The 11,052-nt window shown below is 52.1% G+C and overlaps 1 protein-coding gene across 3 annotated transcripts in view; it reads right to left on the reverse strand.

Annotated features, from left to right (window-relative positions):
- The window catches only part of Rassf5 (Ras association domain family member 5), a 66,575-nt gene extending 58,348 nt beyond the window's left edge, over positions 1-8,227 (reverse strand). For 2 of the 3 annotated variants that reach the window (XM_029539080.1, XM_029539081.1), the window contains exon 1: positions 7,744-8,213. In XM_029539080.1, coding sequence (XP_029394940.1) covers positions 7,744-8,185 — 442 coding nt within the window. In that variant the 5' untranslated portion in view covers positions 8,186-8,213. Of the gene's footprint in view, positions 1-7,743 lie in introns of all 3 variants that reach the window. The other variant, XM_021199425.1, reaches the window with a different exon arrangement.
- Positions 8,228-11,052: the final 2,825 nt, after the last annotated feature.

Genomic DNA, 11,052 nt, shown 5'->3' on the forward strand with positions numbered 1-11,052 from the left:
CAACAGCAGTATGGAAATGTAAGCTGAATAAACCCTTTCCTCCCCAACTTGCTTCTTGGTCATGATGTTTGTGCAGGAATAGAAACCCTGACTAAGACATGGGTTTTTTTTTTATGCTTCTCGAGATTACTAGTAACAGTCTTTTGACATTTCCACATTCATTGACAGAGAGGAGGACATGAATAAGAAAACATAGTTAACTATGTGGCCAATGATGTGAGTTCAGAAGGCACATTACTGTGTTAGATTCTGGTGGTCCAATAGAAGCCACTCCACTTCCCTGACAGTGATGTCCCCTCTGTAAGACAGCCACGGTTAAGTCAGTTCTGCCCATCTCATAGGGCCTGACACAGGCTGACCATGAGAATGTCTGAGACACAGCTGGGTGTGATCCCAGTCCTCTTGGTCCCTGCATTTCATGGCAGATGAGGGTTTACTTCCATTTTCACGGGTTCACAAGCAGAACAGCTTTCATCACGGTTCAGCAAACTCAGTGGTGGCATTTTCCCAGGGCCAGCATGCAGCAGACAGCCCTGAGGGGAATCTAAGCTCTCCTGCTCTTTCAGAGGACTCGTGGTTTATAGGTGTGTACTGCAGTATTGTTACTGCTGTGGTGATGTGCCATCTAATTCAAGGCCTAGTCCATGGCAGGTCTACCCCAACCCTTCAAAACAGTTTGTAAAAACCACAAACAACACTGTATTGTTTTTAGACCTATCTTTTATGAACCTGTTTCATCAAGGTCCATGTAAGATTGGTTTTCAAATCCTTTTCTTCATGTGTGCTCACACAATTGTGTGCCTGTGTTTCTGTGTATCCAAGCACATGTACACATGCATGTAGATGCTAAAACAACCTTGGGTTATCATTCCTTTAGGAGTCACCCACCTTGTTTTTTGAGACAGGATCTCACATTGGGACCCAGAATTCACTGTTTAAGCTCTGATGGATAGCCAGCATCTCCAGGTATCTGCCTCTGTCCCCACAGTGCTGGGATTACAAATGAGTGCCACCTGGGCGCTGGAGAGATAGCTCACTGGTTAGAGCACTGGCTGCTCTTCCAGAGGTCCTGAGTTCAATTCCCAGCAACCACAGGGTGGCTTCACAAGTATCTGTAATGAGATCTGATTCCCACTTCTGATGTGTATGAAGACATACATACACAAATAAAAAAACAAATGTGTACCTCTATGCCCAGCTTTTAATGTGGGTGCTAGGGGTCAAGCCCTGACCACCATGATTGCAGAGCAAGTACTTTACATACTAAATTATCTTTCCAGGTCCAAGCTGTCATTTTTCTCTAGCCAATGGCTGATCTAGACCTGGACATGTGTCTATTCAAGAAGCAGGGAGTTGAGGGTGGCAGAAGGTTGCTCAGATATTTACTCATCTGCCAAAGAGTAAATATGACCTAGCCTCTTGTGGTCACAGGTGAGTGTCATACTTAGCCACCACCCACCTGCCCAGTGACACATGCAAATGAGCAGCCTAAATCTCGGACACCACCCCTGACAAGCCCTCTGTGCAATGCCACCTTGTGGTTTTCCTCCTGACGTCCTCAACAGCAGTCCAGGCAAATGGATCTAGGTAGGAACATTCTAAAGAAAACACAGGGTACTTAGACCTCCATGGCCACCCAGACCCTTAGCCACAAGCCATGCTCTACAGTGAGAATGGCACGGCTCTAAGAGGCACCTGGATGCACTTCCTTCTTCTCCAACTACAGTGCAAAGAGACACAACTTCAGATTTCCCAGTGGACACATCTTATGAACTTCCTCTATGCCAGGAACCACGAGCAGGCTAGAACAGGCCCAGCACAGACATGCTGGTCGCTTCTGCTAATGAACACACAGAGGAGAGGTCTTGAGGTCCACCAGGCTCTGCCCATGTCTCCTCAGCATAGTGTGTGTGTGTGTGTGCGTTGTGTGTGTATGTGTGTGTTTTAAGGAAGACCCACATATTACTGGCACGGGTCTGAGATAGAATACCCTTGACCCTGGGGCAGGGTGCACGAGACTATTCCCAGCACATTCTTTATTTCACTGACCTAGTGTCCCCCAGGGAGAAGACCCTGCGAGGAACCGGACATCATCTCCTTAGCCTCTTCCGTCTTTCCCCAAAGTCCCAAGTCTGGCTCTGCTTCCCTCTCAACCCTACTCAGAACATGGGGGAGAGGAGCTTGCCAGAATGCCTGGAAAAAAACCCGAATGTGACTAAATACAAAGCCATCTCCACAGTCAGGGCTGGCCTTTGCAGAGTCAGCGGCCGCCAGCACTTCCGGACCTAGTAGGGGAGAGCTGGAACAGAGCTCTGTGAGAGAGGAGGGTTGGGTGGCTCCAGACAGCAGAGACCATCCATCTGGGAGGGCAGAGGTGGCCTGCGGCAGGAGGACAAACCACCATCTATCAACTGGGAAGAGGTGCTGACTAAAGTCAGGGCAAGGGACATAATGGGCAGGGCCAGGGCGTTTACGTGCCCTGCACACCCACAGCTACTCACCCTCCAAAGAATCTTGCCATCTCTGGAATGCAAACAGGAAGAGTTAGGGATGTTTACTGATCTACCACCAGTCTTAATAATACCCCAGGCGGGGCAAGAGCGGCAAGCAGCCGCCCTCTATGGGTAAGTGAGCAGTGAGAGCCAGCAGAATCCCTGGGAGGGCAGGGATGTGACCCAGGCCACCTTGCCACGTCTGGCTGGCGGCTGCCTGTGATAAAGGGGCTAAGCAATGGGCCCACAGTGGGGAGGCCTGAGATGCCTCAAAGTCTGGCAGGCCTGGCAGCATTAACTCTACCCGAAAGGTTCCTGCTAGCAAGCTGGCCAAGAAAGCCCCAGGCAGGTGAGAGCTTGGCAGAAGTCTCCCACATTCCAGCCTCGTGAGGCTATTTTGAGGATGAGTGTGGCGGCAGGCATGGAGATGGGTTTCTTCAGAGCAGAGGCACTGCTGGCACTCGGAATGTCCTGGGTACATCCTCAGACCTCGGCTGGCCTGGCCCAAGCCTCACCAGTGTACACTCCCCGGCTGGAATTCACTCTGCCAGTCAGGCAGAATCCTTCCGGCTGGTAGAGGCTGATTTCCTTGTCACGCTCACCACTCGGGGCTTACCTGCCAAGCTGCTTCAAGAGTGGGCTTGGAAAAAGGGAAAGATCCCAGCCCCCGACCTCATCAATTCCCTGCCACCTAATGACTCTCAGCTCCTGCAGACGAACACACACATTCATTACCAAGTCTAATTAGGCCGTAGACAAGAGGCATTAATCATTTTTGACTATACCTGGGATTCAAGCCCCCATATTCTACAATCATGGAGTTCCATGCTCTGATGAATGGGGGGTGGGGATCAGCTCACATTTAATCCCTCGCTTTCATCTTTTGAGAAAATGAAGGAAAGAAAGGAAAACTAGGGGTGTGGACTGGAGACTCAGGGTCCCACCGCTGCCCTTTCCCTGTGTTTTAACACCCTCACCCCCAAAAAGGTCTTTCCTAAGCAGACTTTAATTAGAGCTAGGAGAGGAGAAACTAGGTGTTTGTCATCTTTAACAACAAAACCTCAATGTCAGTGCCTAATTCCCCAGCTTCCCAAACAAAATAAGTAAGGAAAACCTAAGCTACTTACTCCAGCAGTGCTGGGGCCCTGGGCAAACAGCTCCCAAGTATCCAGGGGGAACCCTGGACCGCAGCACATCAAAGGGCGGAGGCCATGAGGCTTTCTATGAAGACTTTGTCTGCCACAGTAGGGTGGGGATGGGGGAGTAGCTAAAATCAGGGTCCTAGCAGCCTTGCAAAGAGCCCCTAATAGAAAAGGTGAGCTGCCACCTGGGTGGCTTCAGTCCCACAGAGGATCTAGCCAGCCATTAATATAGCAACAGGAGTTAGAGGAGAGCTGACAAGCAACTGAGCAGCTCTCAAGAAGCAAAGGCAGGAGCTCCTCCCTAGGCATTCGGCAGCGAGAACAGGATTCTCACGATGTAATCAAAGTCTATCACTGGTGGGGGAGGTGAGGGGTCTGAGCCCCAGGGAGGCCCCCTTTCTAGACCAATCATTCCAATCATTTTTATTATACTCATGGCTCTGGACAACCACCCCTTCAGAGGGGCTCTTTCCTGGAGCCTACCTGGGGCACCCACATATCAACAGCTTTCAACAGGTACCTGAAGTCTCCACCCCCACCCCCACCCCTACCCCCCCGTTGCTGAGAATTAGACTTGGTTTCTCCGGACCATTTCCTGGCCCAGGATGGTTCACACACCCACTCAAAGGAGACACATGGCAGAAGGCCATCTTTATGTGCCTTCCACACAAGAAAGGGCAAGAGGCAGCTGGAGGGGTTCCCAGGTTGTTTGCTGCCCGACTGCTGTCTCGGGAAGGTGCCTACCACCCCCACCGCACCCCAAAACAAAGCATGGTGGTTCTGTGAGCTCTCACCTCTGCTCGTATTTGCATCAAGCCCACTGGATTTCCTTCCCCATCTAACACACTTGATTTTTGTGTGCACATGTGTCACACAGGTGTTGTGTGTCTAGAAGCCAGAGGTCAGTATAGAGTGTCTTCTCAGGTTGTTCATTATTTTATTTTTGAGATAGGGTCTCTCACTGATCCTGGAGTTTAATCGATATAGCTAGACTGGCTGACCAGCAAGCTGCCTCCCTGGTATTGGCTTACAGGTGAGCCCTGTAGGGCTAGGCTTTTTACATGAATCTTATAGCTGCTCGCAAGCACCTTATTATCTGCGCCATCTTGCCAGCGCTCAGACTTAATCCTGAGAGTTAGCACTGGCTCTGAACTTAACAGTGGTAAACAGCGCTGTTACAGACCTCCGAAGTGCGAATAAGCGTAAGCGAGGCAAGACCATTCTCTAAAACTTTCCTCACTGAAAGCCTATTTGTCCACCCGGCTCCCACCCAGTGTCAGCCTCCTAAACAGATCGATGTCATTCACAGCCCCACTGGCCTTTGAGTCTCAATGGTGTAAACCAGCGTCTGTTTCCGCTTAAGGAAACCAGCATAACGTTCTGCTGGTCGCAAGTGCTGCCCGGAAAGGCTTCTCTCTCTAAGCCAGGCGCAGAGGAGTCTTGGCCATGGGACTGTAGGTTTCATCACAGCTGACTTCCACCTGAGGTGCTAGGCAGGGATGCCATATCTAGAGGACACTTCATCCCTAGATAAACTCCCAAGATATACTACCCACGTCCCGCTTTCAACTCCACCACCAAACAAAGCTTGAAAACCGTACCCCATGCTTATGCGGTAGAGTGAGCCCCAGGTAGCCATTAACGCTCTTAAATGGGAGGAGACAATGGTCACATTTATATCTAATTGGACGTTCATTGTGCACCCTGCCAGGCACTTTTCTAATCAACGTACACGTATATGATTAATACACTGAATTCCCATATTAACACGATGCTGTAGATAAGATCATTATCCCCACTTTTAAAAGACAACTGAGGGCAACACAGAGATTCATGGGGTCACACAGAGACTAAGTGACATTTCGGATTCAACACCAGTACTTTGGTTCTAGTTTGAGGTGTGTTTGTGTGTGTGTGTGTGTGTGTGTGTGTGTGTGTATGTGCACACGTGTGTCTAGGGTTGGCCAGTGAGGGCCAGACAGGACTCTACCGGTCTCTACTCACTGTCCAGCCCTGAGGCTACAAGCATGTGCTACCATGCCTGCTTTTATTTATTTATTTTAAATGTGGGCTGTAAGGATCCAGTTCAGGTCCTCATGCTTGCTCTGCCAACCGAGTTGGCCCCCCTCTTTCCAGCTACAGGATTACCGTCTAAAACTTCCTTTTCTGACCCACGCTTTTCAAACATGAAAATAAAACAAATAAACCCTCTCAGAGAGCCAGACCTCAGCTTAGCACCAGATGCCTGGCGAGTCTGTCCTGCACACCAAAACTGTCTCAACTTTACCCTGGTCAGCCGAACACTCATGGTTAGTTAAATATTAAAAAAAAACAAACAGAGATTCCTTTCTGTGGCCTTGCTGACTCCAGTTCTGCTACCTCTTCAGTGCTCAGGCATCTCTGGCTGGTAGGAAACCAACTACTCAGGGGCCACAGGAACCCAAGAAAGTGAAAGGACCTCAGCAAGTCACAGGCCAGTGGGGATGCCCCGTGGAAGGAAACAGCAGGGAGGACACTAGTTCCCAAGTGCTGGAAACTATTTAGGGACGGAGCAAGGGAAATAAACAACTCTAATGTGGTATGAGGATGCGCATGTCACCACGGAGTACTGCACAGACGTCCACGGAAACCTGCCAACACAGCATCATTGCTAACCAGAAGAATATCATGAACTCGGTGTAAAGCTGACAGCCCCTCAAAGTCTAAACACAAGCGGGAATTGCAACAAGCATATTCTCACACACAGTGCAGCTTCTGGAATTTGAGCGCAAGTAAATCGATAACAATGAATCCACTGCCTCTTCCCCTGTGCCCAGGGCTACTGGGTAGTGCAGAGGAGCCAGGAACACCGAGGGAGTAAAGGCTAGCAGTGGGCCCAGAGGTAAGTTGCACTGGATTCTTCTGCAGGTCAGTAGCATTTACAAGGGACAGCAGCCGGTGCACAGGACTCTACATGCCCAGCCCTCTCCTCAACAGGTAAATGGGGAATGCTCACAGTGGGGAGAAGAGCGCCCACTTTTCCCTTTCACACATCCTGGAGCGGCTGAGAGGGAGCTGCTATGGGCTACAGTGAGGGTAGTAGTGCGAGCTGCTGCTGTCCAGTGTTGCAGTCTGAAGGAGGCAACAGAGGACGGCCCTTTACCAAAAGATGTGACTGCAAACCATGTACACAGTTGATTGCCGGAAGCTGTCATTGCGCTGTGTGCTTCATATGTTCAAAGGAGCTACGTAAACACATGGTATGGGTACCCTCTGGCAACAGCAGATCCCTGGGGTTGGTGGGGAGGAGACTTATTACAGGGATACACAGACTCACCATTGGCAAGAGGTATTGAGAAGCCCTAAAATGAGTGCAGACTTGCTCAGAAACTCTCTATACTGGTGCCCGGTGTTGCAGTAAGATTGGGAGAAGCCAGCAGGCCAGTGGGGATGCCTTGTGGACAGAAGGAACTGGCGGGGAGCTGAGTGATTTTAGAGCTGGAAGACGGTGCAGGGGGACAGGAGGAGAAAGAGGAGGCCACGAGGCACAGCCACACACTGGAGCAGAGTATTATAGAGCCTTGAGGAGCCAGGTGTGGAGGGCTGAGGAGGCCTCAGGTGTGGGTGACCTTGGCATCTTTCAGCCTCACAGCCTGTTTCCATTCAAAGCTTAACCAGCCTTCCCCTTGCCAACAGCTCCCTAGGAGGAAGAGCCTGAGCAAAACCTGAGGTGACCAACGAGTCCTCTCCCCATTAACCCTAATAAGTAAGGGTCAAATACTCACTTCGTTATCAATATCACTACCTAATTTTTAAAACTCGCAACTAAAGGAAGAAGAGGGTGTGCGTAAGACAACCCAATGACCTTGTGGAGAGCCATCAATCTCAACCTGCAAACAAGCTTGCCTGCGCGCACGAGGGGGAGAAGGCTCGTACGGGTCTGAAGATACGTGACTGTACACATACAACTACCTCTGGTCAGTGGGCAGTCATTAAAGGATGCCAGGCAGTGGACAGCTGCTGTCTCCAAGGGTAACCTGCCTAAAGTTCGGACTGGCCACAAAAGGCAATGGCCTCCTCTCCCGGGCTCACAGCCTTTCACCTCGCACACCTTCCCCGCCCTCACTCACTAGCGCAGCGCAGCGCCTGCCGCAGCACCTCTCGTCCGCACAGGTCACACCAGCCCGGGCCGCCCCGCAGCGCCAGTTCCACGAAACGGTGCCCCTCGCCTCTCTCGGCCAAGACGCGGGGATCCTGCGGCTGCTCGAAGATGCTCCTCACGTCGCGGGGTCGGTGCGACCCAGGTCGCAGCCGCAGTCTCGGCTGCAGACCGGGCCGGACAGGGCGAGCGTGTCGGCAGTCCCGGGGCGTGGGCTCGGGGTCCCTCCGGCCACTCCTCCTGCCACCGCGACCCTCTGACGCCCCGGCCGCGGGGATCAGGGCCGTGGGGATGCAGCGGCGCGGCCGGGCGGGAGGTGGCGGCTCGGTGCCACCCAGGCTCTGCAGATACCGCGGCGGCTCGGGGTCTAGGAGCAGCGGGTAGGGACGCTGCCCGATGGCCGGGGACGCCATGGCCAAGGCCCGCAGGCGGCGGCAGCTCCAGAGCCTGGCCAACAGAAGGGGCGGCTCCGGTCGAGCGCGCTTTTAAAGGGCCCGCAGCCCGCGGGCGGGGCGGGGCGGGGCGGGGCGGAGCCCACGGAGAGGCCGGAAGGGCAACACGCGTGACTAAGGGTCCGAGCCGCGTGGATTTCGGAGTGACTCCGCGACTAGGGGGTGGTGAAGGTCCGAGCACCCGAGAGGCTTCGCGAGCTCGGTAGGCGCCGGCTCCTGCGCCTGTCTCCAGCCTTGCCCGGTCCCCCCTGGGCGTCTCCCAGGGCGCCCTAACACGGCAGGGCGGGGAGCAGGTGGGAAGGCAGGGCTTTGGCACCCTGGTGCGGCCCCGGGGCGGGAGCTGGCCGGCCGCTGTCAGTAAGGCGGCCCGCGGATTCTCCGAGCTGCCCGTGGGAAGCTGGCGACTTCAGCTCTCCCTTCTCACCTCTGCTGCATAGATTTCCCTCCCCGAAGGATGGGGTTAGAGTGACCGGTCATCATGAGAGACCTCTATGCCCCATGTGGGTGGACAGATTTCCTCCCGAATTACGCCCCTCCCCCCTTAGTTGCTGGAGTAATCACTGCGGAAATAAATGCCAATCCCTTACACACCTCCTTTGGTATGGAAGGTTCACCTGAGCAGGGGCGCGGGGTGGAGAAGTCCGCATCCTACCAGCACCAAGGGGTGCGCCATAGGTTCCTGTCAGGTTATGCCGCCACCATTTTGAAAATCCAATTTCCTGACCGGGCTTATTGTTTTTGCACTGGGTCTTGAAAATTATGTAGTGGTAATGACTAGTGGGTCTGTCTACAGTGCCGACTCAAGAGATAGAGAACAGGTGGGACTGTGGGTTTTTGAACCTGTGCCCTGTCGGTCCTAGGCTACCAAGAGTCCTCGGCCCTCTACAGCCTGGTTTGGTGGCTGCAGGCGCCGTTGCTCTTTCCAGTTCTGCGGTTCTGACTTAGGCCTAGCTCACATTCCCGCTCCCCACCCCCCTTAAATTACCGGTTTGATTGATTTAGTGGCAGTCATCAGCAAGCAACTTTGGGAATAGTCACTGCACCATATTCAAAAATTCTGTATTTTGGGTTTCAGCAAACCACTGATAGAAATATTGGGGGAGGGGCATTTGGGGGAGGTGCATGTCTATAGTGAACATGTACACACTTTTTCTCATTATTTATTAAACAATACTGGATAGCAGTGATTCATATACACTTTCACAGTACCGGTGTTTAATATAGGCGGGGTTAAAAATGCATAGGTTCTCTCTGCACACTAAGATCCTTTATAAAAGGGATGAGAATCCTCAGGTTAGAGTACTGGGAGCAATAATGTATGTATAGAATGTGTGGGGATTCTGAAACCAGACCTGGAATTGTCTATAAATTCGCCTACACCTTAATCCAGGGTTCTTTCCAGGCCAGTGATGGGTCTCCCCCTAGTGTCTGGCTGGGGAATCCTCACTTTCGCTTTTCCCCTCTAAGGTGAATTTAGGCAGTGGCTAAAAGTCCAGTGACCAGGGAATTCCCAGCCTCCCCTGCTCCACAGCCTCTTCCCCTGAGTGGTGGCTATCAGGATCCTGCTCCTTCCAAGTTGGTGGCAGAAGACAAGTTCCTGGTCTCTGGTCTTCATTTTATTCACTGGTTTCTGGGTAGTGGAAAGAAGGACTTCAAACTGGGGTAGAGTTATGATAGGGCGGTGGGCACAGGGGCCTCCACTCTGCCCCTCCACCCTTCCTCTTGCTCTCTTTACATCCGTGCTCCAAACTTTGGAGGCCAGCCAACCCTAGAGGGCTTTTGAAATCACAGCTTGCTGGCTGTATGCAAGTTCCTGTGTCAGTAAGTCTGGGCTAGGATACTAGACTTGTATTTCTAGCATGTTCCCATAGTAGCATTTGTGCTGATGGTCAAATGTGAGAACTATTGCTCTAGAGCCATAGCAGGGTGGAGGGAAAGGACCCGCCTGTTCCAGAGCCCATGAGCTTTGGTGCTGGGTTGTTGTAACTGAGAGAGCCCAGCAGGAACTCTTCCTTGGCGCTTTCTCCCAAAGTGTGCTTTCTCCCAAAGTGTGCCGGGGAAGTGCAGTCTGGCTTTATAATCTCTTCCTTCTCCTCTCTAGGGGTCCTGCAAGCAGCTCTCTGGGTTCTTGCAGAAACCTGTATGGCATGTAAAGGGTTGCTTTGTTTTTCCCCTGTGTCCATCCATCTTCACAAGGTTGGAAACCTGTACCTTTCAGGGGTGCCATGTTTTGAGTACGACCCGGGAGAGACCAGCTTGAGTGTGGGGTGATGGTTTGGTGTGTAAGTAACAGGATTCTGGTAATACTCAGCCCCGGGAGGCCAATTCTGAGACACTATTTAAGAATAATGGCCAACAGCCATCATCTCTGTCCTTCCCTCTCTCAGGCATTCCAAGGGTCTGTCGTTTGTGGCCGACTTCGATTCCCTGGCTGGGAAGGCTCCTGTGGGGACACCGGTGTCAACTGTCCTTGACTGAGATTGGCTGGGACAGTCAGGTGTGCAGCCTCCCCAGCATGGGGCTACAAAGAAGTCACTCTGGTTTGGTTTTCCTGTGGCTCTGACTTGATGCGAGCAGTGATGGCTGCTTCCAGAGTTGATGGGGGAATGACATGGAGCCAGAGCTCCTGGGATGGAGACAGAAGATGTGGAGATAGTATAATGCCATGCCATGTGACCCACCCAAAACTTTCTCAACTTTATCTTAAGATTCATCTCTCTGAGACAAAAAAAAAAAAAAAAAAAAAAAAAAAAGAGGTCAGGGCGGGGGGAGTAACTATCCCCCACCTCAATAGGTGTGGGACTCACCCCTCTAATCTTTCCCAAGCC

The sequence above is a fragment of the Mus pahari genome, chromosome 5, assembly GCF_900095145.1.
Source record: "Mus pahari chromosome 5, PAHARI_EIJ_v1.1, whole genome shotgun sequence".
Classification (NCBI taxonomy): Eukaryota; Metazoa; Chordata; class Mammalia; order Rodentia; family Muridae; genus Mus; species Mus pahari.